The 23,709-nt window shown below is 40.0% G+C and overlaps 1 protein-coding gene and 1 long non-coding RNA gene across 3 annotated transcripts in view; one reads left to right on the top strand and one right to left on the bottom strand.

The window, feature by feature from the left end:
* Positions 1-20,502, top strand: part of rpa1 (replication protein A1) — a 101,989-nt gene extending 81,487 nt beyond the window's left edge. For both annotated transcript variants that reach the window (XM_087977230.1, XM_043718171.2), the window contains 3 exons: positions 7,500-7,607; positions 14,517-14,603; positions 19,914-20,502. In XM_087977230.1, the coding sequence (XP_087833356.1) occupies positions 7,500-7,607; positions 14,517-14,603; positions 19,914-20,027 (309 nt within the window). In that variant the 3' untranslated portion in view covers positions 20,028-20,502. The remainder of the gene's footprint in view (positions 1-7,499; positions 7,608-14,516; positions 14,604-19,913) is intronic.
* Positions 12,485-23,709, bottom strand: part of LOC148141856 (uncharacterized) — a 125,973-nt gene continuing 114,748 nt past the window's right edge. Inside the window, exons 2-4 of the long non-coding RNA XR_015752321.1 lie at positions 21,999-22,129; positions 13,197-13,341; positions 12,485-13,059 (exon numbers count right to left, since the gene is read on the bottom strand). This is a non-coding gene — a long non-coding RNA (uncharacterized LOC148141856). The remainder of the gene's footprint in view (positions 13,060-13,196; positions 13,342-21,998; positions 22,130-23,709) is intronic.

Here is a 23,709-nt window from a genome sequence, read left to right as displayed (position 1 = left end):
AACTAGGCCATTTGTTTAACCAGGGTGATTAGATTTGTCAAACTCTGGACCCTGGAGGTGGTCTCCTGAGTTAATACGGGTATATATACAATGCTCTCGTCCTTTGCTTGGGAGCTTTGCGCTGAGCATAGGATTCTGTATTTTGTTTTTTTTTTTGGCTTTTTTTTTGCTTTGGTGTTGCTTTGCACAGTGTTAGGGTTTGTTTTGTATTATAGGGTAGGTTAGTAATTAGTAAATAGTTGTATTGTAATTTGTTTTTTTTTCTTGTACTGATTTTTTTTTTCCAATAATTTTATATGTTTGTAAAGTTAAAAAAAAAAATTGCAAATACATATATTTGCAAAAAAAAGTTTATTCTACCATTTTCTTTCTTCACAATTTTAGTTTAAAGTACACAATTTAATTATTTACATTTGTATGTGGATAATGGACATTGACTTATTAATTATACACAAATTGGGGGATCCAAAGAGGATCGCGTTGCGGAGCTCTGCACCTCAGCTGAAGTGGGATGAACGTTTAACCCACCCAACCCGGACCATTGCAATATCTTGGGACTCTGGAAAGTCATGGAGTCCCAAGAAACTGTGAACAATCAAATTACCTGTGTTGTTGTCGTTCAGCGATGCTGAAGAAGGGGAGTGTCTGAGAGAGGGCCTGTTGCCTAGCCTGCAGAATTCTTGGACTCAATTACCTACCCAGGCCCTGATGAAGGAGCTTGTGAAATTTCATGAGATGTTGGGTAAACAAATAGTGGAGAAGCTGGCACCGACCTCTATCAGGCTGCACAAGCATGAACAGCAGCTGGGAGGCCTGGAAAAGAGGACTGATGAGGTTGAACAGTCACAGTGGTGGAAGCTGATACCAGTTCCTCCAAGGATAGGATCCAAGTCCTGGAGGCACAGGTCCGTAATTTGCATGACCAAGTGGATGATCTTTAGAACAGGGGCAGGAGAAAAAGTGTTCGGGTTGTCATTCTGCCGGAGGGTAAGGAATGTGAGCGGTCCGCTAAATTTATTGAGGACTGAGCCGAAATTCCTTAACTTGGAGGCTGGAATGAGAGGCATGAAGATCAAGAGAGCTCACCGGGTCACGGCGTGGAGATCAGGTCTGAGTCAACGTCCTCATCCTACCTTGGTGCGGTTTCGTCATTATCGCGATGAGAGAATCGTGGAAGCTTCTCGAATCTAGGGGAAGGATCCGAAGGCCCTGATTTACGAAAGCTCTAAGTTCGTGTTCTTCCAGGACTTCTGAATGGCGGTCATCCAGAAAAGAAAATCCTATGATGTTGTCAAGAGAAGACTGAAGGAGCTTGGGATTCAGTACTCTTGAGGTATCCAGCGGTACTCCAGATCACCTTAGATGGACCTATACATCTCTTTGAGATATCGGAGAAGGCAAGAGATTTTGTGGACAAATTAACCTAATCTGAACAATTTAAGTATGTACAAATAGTAGTGTTATTGGAGTATTTCTTTGGGTGGTTTTTCTTTAAAAACAGAGGAAGTCTCGTTGGGGCTTTCTTTTCCTTTTTTAATTGGTAATAATTTGGTATAAACTATGTTTGGTGGCAGTTGAGATGTGTACTTTCAATTTCTAAGTTATTTCAAAGGATGGGTGAGGTATTTACCCTTTTTTTATTTCTTTTTTTAAAAAATCCTTCCTTCATATTGTTGTTCCATGGTGTATTTTCTTTTCTGCTTGTGTCTGCACTGTGACTCTAGCTAGGAGGAGGGAAATTGGTGGGGATGGCTAGATGCCTACTTGCGGGCAGCTTATACCTGGTTCAGGTGTTTAAACGCCTGGGCTGCAGTCTTGGCAGCGGGATGGGAAATTGGGTTCTGGGATGGATAGTTGCCCCCTTTGGGAAGGGAATGAGTTCTCCTATTCAATGCGGTTGGTGCATTATAGGTTGGGGTTTTTTGATTTGGTTTTTGTTGTATATAATCTTTGATAGCTTTGTAAGTTTGTTAAATGTAGTGGTTTTAGTTTATTTAGTTTTTTACATTCAATGGATCATGTGACACTAAGGCTCAGCAATTTGTGGTTTGAGTTCCTCCTCTCTGGAATTTAAATATTACTGCGGAATGTTGTGGCTAATGATTTGATTAAATGGTGTACCTGGAATATCAAGAGGAGTGACTCAGCAATTAAAAGGAAGAAAGTACTTTTGAGTCTTAGAAAGGAGAAGGTGGATATTGCTTTGTTACAGGAGACGCACTTGGATGATAGGGAGCATTTGAAACTGCAGCAGAATGGCTTTGATCGGGTTTACTTTTCATCTTTTAATATCAAAAGTAGGGGATTGGCTATACTGGTTAGGAGGAATCTCCCATTTAAGTTACTAGAACGTGTTAAAAGACTCATGGGATTTTTGTAATTCTCAAAGCCCTGATAAACTGGGAAGAATATGGTGTTTGAAATGTTTATTGCCCTCTGGCCCATACCCTTAAAGTTTTGGTAAGTGCATTCTCTAAACTGATCAGTCTCAAATCCCAGCATATCAAAATAGAGGGAGATCTTAACTGTCTCATAGATCCCACAGTAGACAGGTTGCCCGAAGGACCCCGATACCCTCTGTACAAACTAAATAATTAGTGGATCTGTGTATTTGACTTCGGGTTGGTGCATGTCTGGAGCGTCTCCTCCCTCCAGGTAGGGATTTTGTTTTTTTCCAATCCACACAGATGTCACACCAAGATTTTTTTTTTCTGACCCCTTGGTAACCCTGGACTTGGTGGCATCTTGTACAGTTGGTAATATTACCATCTCCAATCACGTTCCAGTGTATATGTTGGTTAAGATTAAGGACCTTTTACAGGGGGTTTGAGGCATTGGCAAATGGATCCTTTTATCCTCAATTAATTTGTGGAGTACTTATCTAGGGAATTTCGGGTGTTCCTAGACATTAACTCAGGCTTGAGTAGTAGCCCATTTGTCCTTTGGGAAACTGCCAAAGCCTATGCCAGGGGATTAGTTAGACAATAGACAATAGGTGCAGGAGTAGGCCATTCTGCCCTTCGAGCCTGCACCACCATTCAATATGATCATGGCTGATCATCCTTAATCAGTATCCTGTTCCTGCCTTATCTCCATAACCCTTGATTCCACAATCCTTGAGAGCTCTATCCAACTCTTTCTTAAATGAATCCAGAGACTGGGCCTCCACTGCCCTCTGGGGCAGAGCATTCCATACAGCCACTCTCTGGGTGAAGAAGTTTCTCCTCATCTCTGTCCTAAATGGTCTACCCCATATTTTTAAGCTGTGTCCTCTGGTTCGGCACTCACCCATCAGCGGAAACATGTTTCCTGCCTCCAGAGTGTCCAATCCTTTAATAATCTTATATGTCTCAATCAGATCCCCTCTCAGTCTTCTAAACTCAAAGGTAAACAAGCCCAGTCGCTCCAGTCGTTCAGTGTAAGGTAATCCCGCCATTCCAGGAATTGACCTCGTGAACCTACGCTGCACTCTCTCAATAGCCAGAATGTATTTCCTCAAATTTGGAGACCAGAACTGCACACAGTACTCCAGGTGTCATCTCACCAGGGCCCTTTACAGCTGCAGAAGAACCTCTATACTCAATCCCTCTTGTTATGAAGACCAGCATGCTATTAGCCTTCTTCACTACCTGCTGTACCTGCATGCTTGCCTTCATTGACTGGTATACAAGAACACCCAGATCTCTCTGTACTGCCCCTTTACCTAAATTGATTCCATTTAGGTAGTAATCTGCCTTCCTGTTCTTGTCACCAAAGTGGATAACCATACATTTATCCACATTAAACTGCATCTGCCATGCATCTGCCCACTCACCTAACTTGTCCAGGTCACCCTGTAATCTCCTAACATCCTCATCACATTTCACCATGCCACCCAGCTTAGTATCATCAGCAAATTTGCTAATGTTATTACTAATACCATCTTCTAGATCATTAACATATATTGTAAAAAGCTGCGGTCCCAGTACTGATCCAGTTATTCCCTACTCTGTCAGTAGGAAACGGCAGAAAAGTGAGCAGCAACGTCTCCTTGAAGCACGGTTGAAAGCAGCCGAGAAAGCTTACTTTGACATGCCTTCATTGGTCAAGCTACAGAGGATTACGGCGCTGCTGTCTGCATTGAATTCCGTACTCACGCAGACAGCAAAGAAGGGGCTTACTTTGCAAAGCAAAAGTTATACGAGCATGGTGACAGGCCAGGCAAATACTTGGCATATCGCGCCAGGAAAAGGAGTGCCCCTCAAGCCATTATGGCGATTAGGGAAGGATCTGGGAACCTAACATGTGATTCTAAAAAGATTAAAGTGGCATTCCAGAGATTGTCCTCTAAGTTACACCAATCTGACGGTGTGAGGAGGGTTGGGCCAAAATAGATTTTTTTTTATGGATCTGGAACTCCCAGGCATGACCCCTGAACGAGAGTCTTTTCTCAATACTCCCTTATCAGTGCAGGAGGCTGTGAAGCAGCTTCAGAGTGGAAAGGCACCCAGTCCTGATGGACTTCCCAGCAAATTCTATAAGGAATTTATAAACATATTGTCAGGCCCATTGCTCAATATGTTTAATGACTCATACAGCCATGACTGTCTCCCGCCATCTCTGAGAGAGGCCAATATTTTGCTTATCCTTAAAAAAGGGAAGGTCTTGGAGGACTGCTTCGTACAGGCCCATTTCACTCTTAAATGTTGACTTTAAAATCCTCTCGAACTCTCTCGCATTAAGGCTGGAGACTGTGTTATCTTTTATTGTTAAAGCGGACAAGACGGGCTTCATAAAGGGCCGATCCTCCAATAATGTTAGGAGGCTGCTTAATGTAATTCAAGCATGACAACAGTAGTCAATACAAAGATTGGTGATTTCTCTATAGATGCAGAGAAGGCATTTGATAGAGTTGAATGGCTGTACCTTTTCTATACTCTGGAACGGTTTGGTTTGGACAAAGTCTTTATAAGATGGGTAAAAGTTCTCTACAGTGTCCCTCTCGCTGCGGTCATCACCAATTGGGTGCGCTCCAGCAATTTTAACATTTTTAGGGGCTGCTGACAGGACTGTCCCTTTTGCCACTGCTTTTTACATTGGTGATTGATCGTTGGTAGAGGCCATTCGTAGGGACACCAATATATCAGCTGCAGAAGTGGGGTCAAAATTACATAGGGTTTTGTTGTAGGCGGACAATATCCTAATTTTTTATCTTAATCCAGCAGTTTTGGTACCTCGCCTGATACAAGGCTTCAGTGCGGTTGGCGCCTTTTCCACAGTAAAGATTAATCTTGCAAAGTCAGAGGCTATGCCTATGGGTGGTCTTACGAAGATGCTAGGTCTTGAGGGCAAATATCAATTCCCATTTAAGTGGTCACAGGGGGCTTTTGTGTATATGGGCATATTCATTACTCCAGTTCTGGATCGGTTGTTCAAAGCCAATTTTGTTCAATTATTTGACAAAGTCAAGCAAGACCTTCAAAAATGGGAGCCGCTTCCGGTCTCGTAGTTGGGTTAGATAGCGCTTATTAAGATGAATATTCTCCCTCCCCGTTTGTTATACCCTTTCGGATGCTCTCCCTGATTTTCCGTAAATGTTCAGGAGACTGAACGGTGGGTTCACCTCTTTTATTTGGCATCGTAAGTGGCCTCTCATTAAATTATCTAAACTACAGTTGCCTCACAGATTGGGGGGAGTGGATCTCCCAGACATTAAAAGCTACCACCTAAGCTCGCTTTTATCCTACGTGAGTGATTGGGCCATTGGGGACTCTTTCAATATGGTTAAATATTGAAACCTCCCAGGCAAGGTGCCCCCTTCCTAGCTTGCTGTTTTTGGACAAAATGAGGACAATTAGGGAATATTGCCATAACCCATTAATTTTAAACACTGTTAAAGCATGGAAGGCAATTCGGCGGAGGAAAGGCAATATTGGCAAAATATCTTCTCTTACATAATGCCAGGTTTTCAACCGGGGATGATAGATTCAGGAATCAAACATTGGGCAGCCAGGGGTGTGTCTTGCATGGGCGATTTATTTGACAAAGACGCAATGATGTCCTTTGGTCAGTTAGCACGGAAATATGAGCTATATAACAGGGACTTCTTTCATTTTTTTCAAATTAGTCTTTTGAATAAAATCCCTACACTTTTGACTGATCCCTACAAACCAGACTTTGAGAGGAGGGTGCTCAGTGTTCAGCATACACATTGTCAGTACTTTTATATCATCAATTGGAGGGGGGTGCCCCCTCAGATGAGTTCAATCAACTCTGTCGTGTGTGAGAGACCGAGCCAGATGTTGAAGTCTCCTCAGAGGCATGGGAAGATATTTGAGAAAAGGCAAGAAAGATATCAATTTGCAATAGGACAATGCTTTACAGTGGAAGATTCTCCACAGGGTCCACTTGGCTCTGGACAGTTTGTCAAAATTTAAACCAGGGCTATCTTCAACATGTCCCAAGTGCAAGGTTTGTGCGGGCACTCTTACCCATAGTCTCTGGTCCTGTGGTAGGCTTCAAACATACTGGAGTGCTGTGGCGGGTGCAATGGAGAGGATTTTGGGTGTAAGGGTGGAGAAGGACCTGATCTCTCCTCCTCTTGGCCTGCCCAGTGCGTTCCCTGTAGGTGCGCCTAAGAAAAATACTTTTCAATATCTTAACTTCCTGTGCAGGAAAGAATATCTTGCTAGGTTGTGTATCCAAAAAACCACCGGGCCTGTTGGGTTGGCGGAAGATTGTTATGGAGCATTTCCCTTTGGATTTTCTCACAAGTATGGTACACCACAAAACTGAGAATTTCTGTAAGGCATGGCAGCCCTTTTTGAATACCTGGACACAGATTTATGTGCCACACTAATAAAAGCTTTTATATAGCCGTAATGATTGTGTTTTAAGAGTCCACTATTCAGGGAGACGGAACTGTGAACGTGCGAGTGTCTTGTTTGGTGGGTTGAGTTATTACTATGTATTAATTTGTTGTTGGTTATTATTTAGTTAAATAGTTTAGGTTTTTTGATTTTATATATATTTATACATTTGTACGAGGGCAGGTTGGGTTTTTACTCGTGTTCTCTCTCTTTGTATTTGTACTTGTAATATTAAAATCTTTTTTCAATAAAAACAAGTGGTTAGCATTGCTGCCTCTCAGCGCTAGAGGCTTGGGTTCGATTCCTGCCTCTGGCAACTGTTTGGAGTTTGCACATTCTCCCTGTGTCTGTGTGGGTTTCCTCCGGGTGCTCCAGTGTCCTCCCACAAATCAAAGATGTGCAAGCTAGGTGAATTGGCCATGCTAAATTATCCATAGTGATAGGTGCATTAATCAGGGTAAATATAGGCTTGGATTACTCTTCAGAGGGTCAGTGTGGACTTGTTGGGCCGAATGGCCTGTTTCCATACTGTAGCTAATCTAATCTAATTGTCATTTAAAGTAAATATTTTATAGACGTATGTAAAGATTGGCTCCAGATCTATCCTTCACCAGGCTTAATGTGTAACCAGTGTTCAATATTGTCCTTTAGATAAATCTGGCAGATTTTGGAGAAAACCAATGGGTCACATGTTTCCAGGAGACAGCAGAGGCAATTCTTGGTCAGAATGCTACTTATCTTGGAGAACTAAAGGAATCAGTAAGTGTTTTTCATTTAGTTCAAATAAACATGTTATAGATTTAGACAGTTCAACTTTCTACTATTTTTGGCTTTTTCTTTTAACTCTGCTACTTCTGAAAGTTATTGCAGATCTTTTGCTGTCACTATCAGTGATCCCAGAGCTCTGCTAAGTACTAAATTTTAAACTTATTTTTCTTAACAATTGCTATTCAGTCCTGACAGTAGTTAGTTTTGTTTTTGGAAAAGAAATGTTTGCTTTTAAAAGTTACAATCATTACAGTAGTTGAGGTTGAGGTTTCTAATTGTGGTCCAGATTTATCTATTCAATTTTTCAGTAATTTAAAAGATGAGTTTTGCAACAGTCAAGTGCTGTGGGAGAAGATGCATATATTTGTGAAGACCACCACAGATGCAGGTTCTCTCAAAATTTACTTTTTAACAATTCATTTAATTTGGGCTTGTGCGCCACACTGTGGCTTGCCAAATGGGATCCAAATACAGGTAACTTTAAGTGGTGGAGTGAGCTTCCTAAGCCTGCGGAGCATGGGAGGAAAGGTGTGTATGTGTCTCAGACAATATCCACACTCCTTTTCTCATCCACCAAAGATCTAGCCATAATGCAGCTGGGAAAGGTGAACACCAATGCTGAAAGGCAACTGGTTTGTTATCCCATATCCATGTGAATTTAATCAAGGCTAATTCGGAGTGTGCACCATCAGAGGTGAGCGTAAGATCAGAGTTAGTTAAATCTAAGATCTTAACTTGAGGCCCAATCTGTGTCTCTGTACATATGTAATTTAACAGAGGTAGCAGAAAAGGGGTTTTATTAGTTAGCTGTGGTGTTTGGCATTTTTGTTAATGACTCATTACTAAATTATCCATTTATTGCTTTCAAATCATTGTGACATTCTTATTTATTATAGTGTCACACCTTTAAAAGTTGCTCTCCCTGTCACATTCCCAACATTAGAACTATTTGGTTGTGTTAAAATAAATCATGGCATAACAGCATAATACTCAAACTTCAGAAAGTTCATCAATATGTGGAATTCATGTGGATAGTAATGACCTGGACTGTCACAACAGGGAGAGAAAAGCACATTGGACAAGCCTGATTTAAGTATATGTTTGAAATGCTGTGTACTTGATGTATCTGAACCAGTAATTAGTGTACTGATTAAAGCTTGAACCTTGCTCACAGTTGAGTATTACGTGGATGTTTTAATTTCCCATTCACTGAATTGAATCCATTATTCATGGCTGCTTGTCCAAACCTTTGTCTTTCTGGACTGCTTGGGCAAATTCCATGAAGCAACAGATACCATATATAAAGTTTGTTTTCATATTCTCATTAACCTGCATATAAGTCAAAATGCTGATACTTGTGGATAATTGAGAATTTATCGTTGTTGTGGTTCTGTACGCCGAGCTGGAAGTTTTTGTTGCAAACGTTTCGTCCCCTGGCTAGGCGACATCATCAGTGCTTGGGAGCCTCCTGCGAAGCGCTTCTTTGATGTTTCCTCCGGTGTTTATAGTGGTCTGTCCCTGCCGCTTCCGGTTGTCAGTTTCAGCTGTCCGCTGTAGTGGTTGGTATATTGGGTCCAGGTCGATGTGTTTGTTGATGGAGTTTGTGGATGAATGCCATGCCTCTAAGAATTCCCTGGCTGTTCTCTGTCTGGCTTGCCCTATGATAGTAGTGTTGTCCCAGTCGAATTCATGTTGCTTGTTGTCTGCGTGTGTGGCTCCTAAGGATAGCTGGTCGTGTCGTTTCGTGGCTAGTTGATGTTCATGTATGCGGATTGTTAGCTGTCTTCCTGTTTGTCCTATATAGTGTTTAGTGCAGTCCTTGCATGGTATTTTGTACACTACATTCGTCTTGCTCATGTTGGGTATCGGGTCCTTCGTTCTGGTGAGTTGTTGTCTGAGCGTGGCTGTTGGTTTGTGTGCCGTTATGAGTCCTAGGGGTCGCAGTAGTCTGGCAGTCAGTTCCGAGATGCTCCTGATGTATGGTAGTGTGGCTAGTCCTTTTGGTTGTGGTATGTCCTCGTTCCGTGGTCTTTCTCTTAGGCATCTGCTGATGAAGTTGCGTGGGTATCCGTTTTTGGCGAATACCTTGTATAGGTGTTCCTCTTCTTCTTTTTGCAGTCCTGGTGTACTGCAGTGTGTTGTGGCCCTTTTGAATAGTGTCCTGATGCAGCTTCGTTTGAGTGTGTTGGGGTGGTTACTTTCATAGTTTAGGACTTGGTCTGTGTGTGTGGCTTTCCTGTATACTCTTGTAGTGAATTCTCCGTCTAGTGTTCTCTGTACCATCACGTCTAGGAATGGGAGTTGGCTATCCTTTTCTTCTTCTCTCATGAATCGGATTCCTGTGAGTGTGGCGTTGATGATCCGGTGTGTTTTTTCTATTTCCGTGTTTTTAATGATTACATATCGACATATCTGACCCAGAGTTTGGGTTGAATTTGTGGTACGACTGTTTGTTCTAACCTTTGCATAACTGCCTCTGCTATGAGTCCCGAGATTGGTGATCCCATGGGTGTTCCGTTGATTTGTTCGTATATCTGGTTGTTGAATGTGAAGTGTGTTGTGAGGCACAAGTCCAGTAGTTTAAGTATGCCGTCTTTGTTGATAGGTTCAGCGTCCTGTTTTCTGTTCTGTATGTCCAGTAGGTTGGCTATTGTTTCTCTGGCTAGGGTTATGTCAATCGAAGTGAACAGTGCCGTCACGTCGAATGATATCATGGTTTCTTCTTTGTCTATGTGTATATTTCTGATGATGTCCAAGAATTCCTGTGTTGATTGTATAGAGTGTTTGGATCCGCTGACCAGGTGTTTCAGTTTCTGTTGTAGTTCTTTGGCCAGTTTGTATGATGGTGTCCCTGGCAGTGATACCATGGTTCTGAGTGGGATGTCAGGTTTGTGTACTTTAGGTAATCCATAGAATCTGGGGGTGTTGTTGCTTTCCGGTTTCATTCTTTGTAGGTCAGCTCTGGTTATCTGTCCGTTTTTTTGTAGATTCCTCAGTGTGTTGTTTATCCTATTGGTGAGCTGTGGGGTGGGGTCAAACTCCCTCTTTTGGTAGGTGTTGGTATCTTCAAGTAGTTGTTGTGCTTTTTGGATTTAATCAGATTTATCTAGGATGACCGTCATTCTGCCTTTATCTGCTGGTAGTATGATTATGTTCTTATCGTTTCTTAGTGATTTCAGTGCTTCCCTCTCCTTGGTGTTGAGGTTACGTGTTTGTCTTTTCCTTATTATCATAGGTACGACAGTTTGTCTCACTGTTTGTTGTGTCTCTTCTGTCAGTCCATTGTTCCTGAGTGTGCCTTCTAGTGCTGCTAGGAAGTCTGCTGTCTTGGCGTCCCTGTGGTTGTAGTTCCACGAATCAGGAATGGACCCGGACCATAGAACAGGCTGTCACCATAGGACAGAACAGGACTACACTCCGCAAAAAACAGCACTAAAAGAAAAAATGGCCAAACTAACACACAACAAAGAGGACACTACAACACACACCTGGGTTAAAAACCTCTCCCACAGACAGCTCACAGACACGGAAAGAACAATACTGGCCAAGGGGCTCAACTACAACCACAGGGACGCCAAGACAGCAGACTTCCTAGCAGCACTAGAAGGCACACTCAGGAACAATGGACTGACAGAAGAGACACAACAAACAGTGAGACAAACTGTCGTACCTATGGCCAAAGAACTACAACAGAAACTGAAATACCTGGTCAGCGGATCCAAACACTCTATACAATCAACACAGGAATTCTTGGACATCATCAGAAATATACACATAGACAAAGAAGAAACCATGATATCATTCGACGTGACGGCACTGTTCACTTCGATTGACATAACCCTAGCCAGAGAAACAATAGCCAACCTACTGGACATACAGAACAGAAAACAGGATGCTGAACCTATCAACAAAGACGGCATACTTAAACTACTGGACTTGTGCCTCACAACACACTTCACATTCAACAACCAGATATACGAACAAATCAACGGAACACCCATGGGATCACCAATCTCGGGACTCATAGCAGAGGCAGTTATGCAAAGGTTAGAACAAACAGTCCTACCACAAATTCAACCCAAACTCTGGGTCAGATATGTCGATATGTAATCATTAAAAACACGGAAATAGAAAAAACACACCGGATCATCAACGCCACACTCACAGGAATCCGATTCATGAGAGAAGAAGAAAAGGATAGCCAACTCCCATTCCTAGACGTGATGGTACAGAGAACACTAGACGGAGAATTCACTACGAGAGTATACAGGAAAGCCACACACACAGACCAAGTCCTAAACTATGAAAGTAACCACCCCAACACACTCAAACGAAGCTGCATCAGGACACTATTCAAAAGGGCCACAACACACTGCAGTACACCAGGACTGCAAAAAGAAGAAGAGGAACACCTATACAAGGTATTCGCCAAAAACGGATACCCACGCAACTTCATCAGCAGATGCCTAAGAGAAAGACCACGGAACGAGGACATACCACAACCAAAAGGACTAGCCACACTACCATACATCAGGAGCATCTCGGAACTGACTGCCAGACTACTGCGACCCCTAGGACTCATAACGGCACACAAACCAACAGCCACGCTCAGACAACAACTCACCAGAACGAAGGACCCGATACCCACCATGAGCAAGACGAATGTAGTGTACAAAATCCCATGCAAGGACTGCACTAAACACTATATAGGACAAACAGGAAGACAGCTAACAATCCGCATACATGAACATCAACTAGCCACGAAACGACACGACCAGCTATCCTTAGGAGCCACACACGCAGACAACAAGCAACATGAATTCGACTGGGACAACACTACTATCATAGGGCAAGCCAGACAGAGAACAGCCAGGGAATTCTTAGAGGCATGGCATTCATCCACAAACTCCATCAACAAACACATCGACCTGGACCCAATATACCAACCACTACAGCGGACAGCTGAAACTGACAACCGGAAGCGGCAGGGACAGACCACTATAAACACCGGAGGAAACATCAAAGAAGCGCTTCGCAGGAGGCTCCCAAGCACTGATGATGTCGCCTAGCCAGGGGACGAAACGTTTGCAACAAAAACTTCCAGCTCGGCAAACAGAACCACAACAACGAGCACCCGAGCTACAAATCTTCGCACAAACTTTGAGAATTTATCTCCCAAGTGAGGCATCTACCCTTTCCAATCCTCCATGCCAATAAAATTCAAAGCAAACCGTGTAAGTGAGTCTGAATTGGTTAGACATTATGCCGTCCACCATCTCAACTCTGGTACATGGGCCACTCATGCTGCAATTCCATTGCCTGTAGGAGTCTATTTGAAAAATGATTGTTCTTGGTGACCCATTTTTTTCCTGCCAACAAACCACATTATATTATAGCCAATCTGGTTCTCTTTCACCTCAAAGGATCTCTTCTGGTCACATGGCTAAGTAGAAAAAAATACAATAATATTAGAATGCTTCAGCAAGAGTGTTTGAATTCAAAAACACATTAAATATATAATAAAAATGTAATATAAATATGATGCAACATTATAAAGCAATTAGAAAAACATTTATTTACCCAAGTGGTGTGACTTCCATATTTCCGCTTCCAAAATACTGAACTAAAATTGTCTGTGAATTTGTTGAGCGTATTTAGCCATTTCCTAGAAAAGTTGTACTTCCATAATTGAGAGGTGACAGCATGGTAATGAAAATGTTGTAAGCTTCAAAAAAAAATTTTAAAAAATTAAGTATATTTAAGGCAATATCAGTGAAAGGTTCCATGTTGACTTGCCTTTCTCTTTACTTCTGTGTTGTATATTGGGCTCTTAACTTTAATATTTCCAAAATCAGGGATTTTTTTAAACACCAACCAGGCTTTTGTTTTGGATAAGTATTGTTTGAACAACTTCCAAAATTCATATTCCCATACATGTGGACCAACTTTATCAGTTTGTTTGTAGAAACTTGTCTGTTTTGCATTTTGGGTTTCCCTGTCTCCAAGATCTATCCACAGTATTATCCTGTATTTTTTGTCTTGCAAGTGTGTGTTTGAATTCTGGCAGTAGGCCTGTAGAAAAGGGTAAGAGATGTGATGGATCAGGAGAGATTCATGGTGAAGAAATAGCTATAGAACTTAGATGGAGAGAGACATCCACATTGTTGTCTAGATATTGAGTTTGCTAGACTTAATAGCTGATCAACGTTGTGCAAGTGAAACCTTCTAGCCCAAATTGCATGTTGCATTTCTTTTACCTAGTTGATCAGGAAAAGATGTTCAGTAGAATTTGCTAATCTCCAGGTGAATGTTTAGCTTTTGAGCTCCATTGCGATAATATATGGAATAAAATTTGTCAGTGTGATCTTGAATTATAGTTTCTGCACTCTGCATGAGTGCCGATATAAACACAAAACCAACGAGGTAGAAATGACAGATGGCAATAAATAAAAAACAATTAAAGTGAAATATGATTGTGTGTTGGAGAAACATGCAGCTGTTTGGTGATAGTTCTCTAGTTTTGGGCTGAGGTGAGTCTTTTTAACAGTACATCAAAACATTGTTGACATATGCCATTACTTGTCCTGAGAGGAGATGGGCAGGTGATCCTGAAACAACCCTGTGCTTTTTGAGCAGGTGCTTCTGGTTTTCTCTCCACCTCCTTTCCTTCCCCTTTTCTGTGGATAGATTTGGAGTTGGGAGATACATGAAGAGCTGCCATGACCGTGAGAAAGTTAAGCTGAAACTTGCTGCTTTCCGTGAAGCTTTTGAAGACCATTAAATGAAGTAGATTTCCTTGAATTTCCTAAGGGTTACTTGCAACCTGAATTCCATGCCTTAGTCAGCAAAACATTGTCTTTTTTATATTGATATGTAACATTATATTTGCTTTTTTCATAGAATGAACAAGCCTTTGAAGAAATATTCCAGAATGCAAATTTTCGGTCATACACCTGCAGGATCCGTGTCAAACTTGAAACTTACAATGTAAGTAGTGCCATCAGGAGTAGCTTTATATAGTATGACCAAGTTCCAGGGCCATACCACTCACCTATATTTCAATAGTCCTGCAGCAAAATAAAACACTGAAATGTTTAACTCATGTATTTAATGTTTACCTTTCCAATTGAGGTTGCAACCTGGCAGTTTGAAAGGATGAAGCATCTGTACCATTTCATGAATCTGCATCAGTTCCAGGTCTCTCTGCTGTTAAATGTCCAATGGTGCAGATGATGTAATGAGGGCTGAAATTGGCTTTGATTTTTCAATTTTACTCCTGCTTGGCTCTGTCTCAACTCTTCCAACTGTTCTGTGCCAGATTCTTCTAAAAATGCCTTGGAGCATATTTTGCACTAAAGGCAGTATATAAATGCAAGCTGTTGAAATTGGTATTTTAATGGGGTTTGGATTTGTTGAAATTGTGTTCCTCTGTCTGCAATCACTGTAGGCACAGGGAATTTGTAGGCAGCCAAGTTGCACACAGTAACTTCCCTTAACAATGAAATGTTACTGTGTTTGCCCTGATAATTTTAAACCCTACAATTCCTTTTAAGTATTTATCCTTCTTGAAAAGGAGCATCTGTGATAGGGAATTATGTGCAGTGTAAGAACAGAACACAATTCTGGCATAAAATATTAAATGTGTACCTTCTAAAAGAAATTCAAAAGACTACACACTAGAAATATAGAAACTCTGGGTTGACCAACTATTTGAAAATTGCTTCTCTTCTGTTGTACTGTATTAACTTCACGGGAGTGATCTCTGACTGATTCATATCTGTGACTGTTCTTGGAATTAGTCTTGAACAGAATTTTAACCAAACAAAATGCAAGAAATAGATTCAAGAATACATTTTTCCAAAGAAGTTATTCATTTGGAGTAAGCAGTTGTTTAAGTTATGGCTCAAGACTTGCAATATGTTTTCTACGCTACCGCCTGTAGCAGGCACTGATCGGGCTCAAATCATGATTAAGACTCTTGACTTAAATTCTGACTGTCCTCCTTTATCCATCATCTCTTCACTATGTTTTATACCATTGATCTTTATATCTTCTTTCAATGTCTCTTCTCGGCAAACCACCTATATCATTATGCTCTTTTCATTCTTCTGTTCCTGTTGTCTCAAAAGTGATTTGCATATTTATCATTGTGCAGGCAGAATAATAGAAATCAGTCACCATCTTTAGTGTCTCGTTTCTTTCTTAGGCTTTTACTCTCAAGTTATTCTTCTATTGAATCCTATTTTAAACTTACTGTCGTAACCTTTAATTTCAGTGTGTCAAAGTACATTTAGTTTTCCAGCTAACTCTGTAAATTATAAAACCTAAAGAACTGCGAATACTGTAAATCTGAAACAAAAATAGAAATTGCTGGAAAAGCTCAGCAGGTCTGGTAGCAACTGTGGAGCGAACTGAAAGGGTTAACTGATTCTTTCCACAGATGCTGCCAGACCTGTTGACCTTTTCCAGCAATTTCTACTTTTATATGTAATTTGTAAGATACTGAGTGATGAAGAAACAACAACTTCCATTTTTAAAGTGTCTCTAAATTAGTTTAATTGAAGAAGTTATCAAACAAAATTAGTTCCAAGTTGCAAGATATGACTTGGTTAAACTTTGGACAGTTTTTAATGATTACCTTAAAGGAAGAGCATTCAAAAACCTTAGTGACTGAAAGCTTTGTTGCCAGCTATAGGGAAGTTAAAATGGAGGTGCTGAAAGTATCCAGAATTGAAGGAGCATGTATAACTTGGGTTCGGAGGAGATTGGAGAGGTGAGAAGTGAGCCGTTGCCATGAAAGAATTTGGAAGCAAGGGTGAGACTTTTTTTTCTAAAACTCTGATGTTGCTCATTTAGAATTCAGTATAGTCCAGTGAGCATCAGAGTGATGGTGAATGAATTTAAGGCAGAGAACCCTCTTCATTATAATTTTCCCTTTCTAGCTTTATCATGTCAATGAGTGAACTTCCTTGACATTAGCGTTGTATTGTTGACTTCTAATATCCTACAGTACCATGACCTCAGGTTTAACTGCCAAACATTTATTAAATAGTAAAAATCATATGACATAGAATTTTACAGTAGTTATTAAACATAACTGTCTCCTTGAGCAATTGGAAAGTAATTTGTAACTGCTGCATCAAAATGTGTATTAAATAGCAGTTCATTTTTGCTTTCCTATGCCCACGAAGCTATTTGACTGGATTATCACCCTCTCATTTGAACCAGCAAGGCTGAGAATTTTCAGCAAATCACTAGGATCGTGCAAATTTAAATAATTGTCATCAAATACCTATTTGAAGAAATTCCACATGTTTATATTTGAATTGGCCCTTTCTTCAAATGCTGAGTTCAAACAAAATAACTAAAATCAGGGCAACTAAGAATTTGTGATTGATATTTTTTAATCCTTTTTGTACTTGAAAGATGGAGACCAGTGGTACGAGGTGTACAATTTTTTGGCACTCGTCCCTCCCCCATACAAGATTATACCCTCTTAGTGAGTTCTGGAAACGTGAGATTGGGTTCCACCTTTCTGCTGGCGGAGCACCTTTTTAACTTTCCTGTTTTCAGTAACAGGCTGCCCCTCAACATGCATTATATAAATTAAAATTGCTTTCAATTGAAGTGAAAGGCATCCTCAAGCTGCCTCGTCAACTCCTCATGCATGACTGTTATTAAATGGATCCTTAATGACCATCCCTGGCTAAGTGTGAATTTGTGGCATTTTGTTGTTTGATCTGGAATTTTGCTTCCTTCTCCACATTTGTTTAATCCCTTTTGAACCTTTGAAATAGCACCTTCCTCCGCTTCTGTCTCCCCTCTTCCTCCCTATCTCCCTCCACCCTAAAACCACCAAACATTAATCAATGCCTTTAATGTTTGTCGTCTTGCTTCCTGTACAAGTTAAACTTGTTCCTAATTCAGCCATGGCTGCACTATTACGCTTGGTTAACCCTATTCCATTTCCTCTATTCATATTAGTTTCAATTTCCCCTCTCACTGTCAAACCCTCTGAAGGCATCAACCTAACCTATCTCTTGCGTAACTGGGCTCTGCGCCTTCTTGCTTTTCTGACAGTGACCTTTTATGATCCCTATCCTATTTTGACCAGAATTCCATCACTGTGGTTGTCCCATTTGAAACTCCCTAAGATCCTGTGCTTTACCACCTCCTACCTGTTTTCAAAAGTTTAATTTTTTTTTGCATGTCTGATTCCACATTCTTTTTCTTCCTTCGTATCTTTCATAAAGTTCTTGGCTCTTGAACCTTTTCAAGATGTTGTTCCAACATATGGTAGTGTTATATAAATAATATATTTAATGTGTTTCTTTCTATTTCAACAGCTTGCTGATGCTTTTTGACGCACCATGCATGTATAATTCTTTCTAGAGCATTGAAAATATTGAAGTATTCAATATTTAACAGTGAAGTAACTGTTGAAAAATGTTGCTTAAATATTTCCAGATATAACTGTAGATGAGATGTTTCATATCTTCCATAACACACACAATGAAGATTTATGTGGCAGTAATCAGTTCTGAATTAGCTTAAATAAGAAAATATGTCAGTAATTATGCTTGCAACTACTTTATGGAAGATGTTCCCAAATGAGGAGCCCAGGATTTAAATTTCCATTCTGCCCATTTATTTTGTAATGGAGTCCAATTGTACTGAAGTGGAGAAAGGATTCATTTAGCTTTTATAGGTTATATTGAGTCATACAGCCATTTGGGGCAATATGTAGAAGTATATATTTATCTTGTACAGTAGGATGGCATTGCATAATAAGGCTATGGAATTGCCATTAGTTCCAAAAACTAATTTCTGCAGACCAACCAAGGAAAGGAGTCATAATATTTACTGAGAGGGTGTCATTGGTTTCTTTTGCTGTTCCTCCAAAGCATAAGCACTCAGCCTGGTTGGTCAGTAGCATCAGGTGAAATTCATGAATTGTGACTATTTTGATTTCTTTGTGTTAAATGTATAATTTTCAAGTTTAAATATGTTGGGTGTTAGGGAATAAACGTGCTTGCTCATTTCTAGAGCTTGGGAATGTGGTGTCGAGAAGTCTGGAAAGTTTGACCTGTATTTTAGTGAGGTTTTACAACCTTTAAAAGCTTTTCTTTGTGTTGGAGATTAACAAACCAGTTACTAAAAAAGGGAGAAAAACCAACGTTGTGTTGCCAGTGACTGTCCACAAGTGCAGGGAAACAGTAACCCAGAAAGATATTAAAGTCTGTGGCATATACCAGAGAGTGATAGACTATTGGATGCTGAATTTGGGAAGCTCGTGTATTTGGTGTTAAGTAAAATATAGTAAATCCAGTTTGATGGCTTCAGTTGTCTTGGTGAGAGACATCAACTGAAGAAAATAAAATCTGATGACTGCACAGAAATTTGCTGAAAGAAAATGAAATGAGTTGCAGTTGTCCCAGCCTCTTTTTGAGGTTTTGGATATTTAAGGATCATACTGGGCTTATTGAGTTTGAATTATTTGTGGATTTCTGTAATGAAATTTTCCCAACCATTCTTTTGTTTGATATGATATAGTTTGTTTTTCCTTATTTAATGAACATTTTATTCTTTCTGTTAAATGTACACTAGCAGCCTCAGTAACTGGACTGTATAATTTGAAGGTGGTGGGGATATTCAGGTCTATTAGCCAAGTTTCACTCTGGGATCTGACTTATCCAGTATTAGCATCAGCTGGAATCGTAGCATTTGCAACATGAACCCTGCTTCATACTGCATCTTTTAATAACTCACTGAACTTGGTTTTTAGCAGTATATACAGTGTGGTGAAGATGGTAGGATTGTGCCACAGTTTAGGTATCTGGCCCACAGGAGAGTTTAGTGAGCCAGCATGTTAATTATGTTACATCAGAGTTTAAGTCAAATAGAAGTGTGTCCAGAAAGCTGATTGAGGGCGTTATCAGCATCTGCATGGAATTTTGAAATAAGCTGCATCATTCTCATTAGTGAGTAGATAATAAATACAGCAACTTAACCTTGAGTGCAATAAGTCAAAGTGCAGGAATTACGGAAGTATAAGATTAGTGGTGATTCAGGTCATTCTCATTAGGTTGTTGCAGCTTGTCTGTATGTTTTGTACCAGCAGCCATTCTTTAGAAATAGATTGAATAGCGCAAAAAAAAATCTACCACTTGTTATCTTTCAAATGTGTTAAAAAGATTTGAATGCAATTTGAACAACTGGAGGTGATCTATGATAACAAGGTAATGAGTGAGCAAGTCTGTGATATAGATTTTAATTGTTTCTGGTTCATATTTGCAGGATGAATCTCGCATCAAAGCGACAATGATGGATGTGAAACCAGTGGACCATAAGGAGTACAGCAAGAGACTGATAATGAATATTAGGAAACATGCAGCTACACAAGCTTACTGAATACTGAGTAGAGGGAAGAATGAGTACAACACAATTGGAAGAAGCTGGATGGTCGGGATCCTCAATTAAAAACACTTGTACTTTGAAAACATAAGGCTTTTTAAATGTTGAATTCTGATCAACATGGATAATGAGATTGAGAATATATCTGTAAATAGGCTTTCTTGCCAAGGTATGGGTTTACTTGTGTGAAGTAACATTGTAAATCATTGGGTGGACTGCAAAACCAGTTTTCTTTTTCTTTATTTCTGCCCCCCCCCCTTCATATTTACATAACTTACTTCAGTGCTTCATTCTAATAAACACTGACAAAAAGCTTATGAGACTTTAGTGTATCTGTTAGAATGATTCTGTATCAAAATGACAATGTAGTGATGAAAACTCTCCGTTCAATCTAACAGCCTATTTTTAATACTTGCAGTTGATTTCCTCTGGCATTGCTTATAGAGCGAAATAAATTATTTTCTGTCTTTGTTTTTTGTTGTCTTTTTGTATCACTGTCCTATCCTGTTTGTACTCAACTTGATCCTCTTGGGTGTCAGCCATCGTTCAGTTGGTAGCTTTTTTGCCTCCAAGTCATAAGTTCAAACTCACTCCAAGGATACTAGCGTATAATCAGTCTGACACTCCAGTGCAGAATGGACTGTTGTGCTTCTGGTGTTTGTTAGTACATAGTAGTGTTTCCTACATTTGAAGAATGAAACAGTGAAAGATTTTTTTTTTACCCATGAGCCAGAATAATCCACTTAATAGTTGGTTCTGAGAATGTGCTTCAGTTTCAGCTGGTGCATTGTTGGACAACAAAATACGAATTTGTCTTTTGAGCCAGTCAAACCAGGGTTATAAATGAGACAAAAGCATGAGCTGGCCTTGTATCTTGTTAACTTAAACCATTAAATTATTTTTGTCTCATGGTTAAAGAGTAACACTTGAATTTCTTCAAGACCTTTGAAATCCAAGCAATGCTAATGGGTTACATAGCACAGAAACTGGCCATTTGTCTCAACCAGTACATGCTGGTTTTCATACTCTGTCTGAGCCGCCTCCATCTTTTATATAAATCTACTATCCTAAGCATCTGTCTCTTACGACTTTCTACTTACTATCCTTAAATGCATCTGTACTGGTTGCTTCAATCATCCCCTAACGTGGTGAGTTTCACTTTTTTACTGCTCTCGACGAGTTTATTCTGAACTGTTTGTTGGATTTCTTGGTGGCTGTCTTTATGTTGATGGCTTGTAGTTAGCTCTTCCCAAAGAGGAAATATTCTCTCTATTAAAACTTGCATAATTTTAAAAACCTCTTGGTCCTCTTGCATTATTTTCAACATGCAAGAGTTTAAAATACCTTTCCTGATGTATATACCCTCCGGATCCTATCTGATATTTTACTAGATCTTTGCATTTCTTCAGTGTCAATATATCATTTTGTATTGCACACATTTTCAATTGGCCTGTTCAGACAATGATATGCAGAACCAGTGACTCAATGGAATATTCAGAATAACTATCCAGACTCCTGGAACTGAATAGCACATTTCTGTACACTTTCAAGTGTAAACCTTTCAGGTTTGCTTTTATAAAACTAGAGGTGATTATTTTAAAATGAGGTGTGGCCTCATTTCTTCTCAGAATATTACGAATCTTTGGAATTCTTTCTCAAAAGAGAAAGCAGAGTCTTTGAATATTTTTTAACATCGGTGGAGAGATTCTTGATAAGATGTTAGGTTCTTATGGATAAGTGGGAATGTGGAGTAATTAGATCTGGTATGATCTTATTGAATGGTGAAATAGGCTCAAGGGACAGTGACCTATGTTCTCCAAACATATGTCTGTATGTATAAATTGTGCATTAATAAAACCATAGAGACTGATTTCAAAATTAAACAATCTTTTTGGCTGAGTCAGATATAAACTAATTACATTGATATCATACTGCTTCTTAGAGACATTTAATTGAGTGTTCACATACCTTTTGAAGTTTGGAAGTTGAGTTCCACATTTGTTTTTGGAAGGGAGTATAAGCTGCTATTCAGTGAGTATGTTCTCTCAGTTAAACAAGGTTCAGCACTAGTAAATTATTCTTCAGGCAACTTGCGTATCCTGTGGAAAATTCATAATAGATGTTCATTAGGCAAGAATATTAAAGTAACATAGAACTGATGTTACTAAATGGAATGTACTAAAGGACTCCAGACTTGAGGGGCTGAATGGCTTATTTTGTTCACTCGCCTTTTGCTTTCCTATTTATAATTACCTGTTGTTATTACTGAAGAATCTTAATGAAGCAAGCAAGCTAAAACATCTAGTTAATACCAGCTTGATTTCTAGCTGCAGGGGGTGAGAGTATTAATCCTATCCTTGAAATAACATCCAAACCTGTCTGGATTTGAGCCTCAATATTGATGCGCTGACTTAATGGGAACAGAAACAACAATTTACTTTGTCTAATTGATTTTGTGGGTATAATTAAATATTTGACTGAATTAAATTTGGTTTTATCAGCAAGAATCAGTAATTTTTGCCCAGTGCATTCTTCCCCAAAAGCAAGAGTTATCTAGTTCTTTTGTTCTAATGGAGTAAGTTGTCTGTCTGCACTTCAGGTGAAAATATTGAAAGAACCAGTTGAAGTTACTTTGTGCCACTGAAGGTGGTCAGAGCTAAGAAGTGGAACTTTGCCAGTCCATCAACAATGTGGGTAATACAGCAAGAATGGACGAACAAGTTCCTCAGCATTTTTAAATAAAGTTTGATTTTTGGCTTAAAGTTTCAATAGTGAGGTGTGAATCTTGTGACTGGTGAAAAGCCTGTTTGCATTAGCATCCCATTGCTCTTTTAATTATACATCATTTATATGAAGGTTGCTATTTTTCCAGGTGGTAAATAGAGACTAAATGGTGCCAGTGCAAGAAAGCAAGCGGTAACCTGGTGACTGTAGCTCATTAGTGTTTTCTCTGGGCCTCCATCTCGGATGACATTCCCCAGCATCTCTCTCCATGTGCAGTGACCATCTGCACCCTCCATTCAGAGACTGGTACGAGCAAAGCACCAGTCTCTCCACATCAACATGTATTACCTCAATGGCTGGGAAGTGTAGATGTACAAAGGGATCTGGGTATCCTTGTTGATCATACAAGGCTAGCATACAGCTACAGAAGCAATTAGGAAGGTTAAAGAATGTTGTGGTTCTGTTAGCCGAGCTGGCAATTTGTGAACAGCCAGGGAATTCCTAGAGGCATAGCACTCATCCACCGATTCTATCAACAAACACATTGACCTGGACCCAATATACCGGCCACTGCAGCGGACAGCTGGAACTGGCCATCGGAAGCGACAGACACAAACCCCTATAAATGCCGGAGGAAACAACACAGAAGCGCTTCACAGGAGGCTCCCAAGCACTGAGGATGTCACCTAGACGGGACGAAACGTCTGCAACACAAATTCCCAGCTCGGCGAACACAACCACAACAACGAGCACCCGAGCTATAAATCTTCTCTCAAACCTTGAAGGTTAAAGAATGTTAGCTTTCCAGTATAGGGAAAATTCAGTGGGTCATTAGCCTTTGGAATTTTTATTTTCTCAAGGAAGTCTGAATAGCTTGATTTTTGAGTCCCTTTTAAGGTAGAGATTGATTGATTTCTGATTGCCAATGGTATATGAGGTTGGGGTGAATAAAAGG

Source organism: Chiloscyllium plagiosum, unplaced genomic scaffold (assembly GCF_037043375.1).
Source record: "Chiloscyllium plagiosum isolate Xiang-an unplaced genomic scaffold, Cpla_swu_hap1 HiC_scaffold_31, whole genome shotgun sequence".
NCBI lineage: Eukaryota > Metazoa > Chordata > Chondrichthyes > Orectolobiformes > Hemiscylliidae > Chiloscyllium > Chiloscyllium plagiosum.
This window is presented reverse-complemented; position numbering and strand designations above follow the sequence as displayed.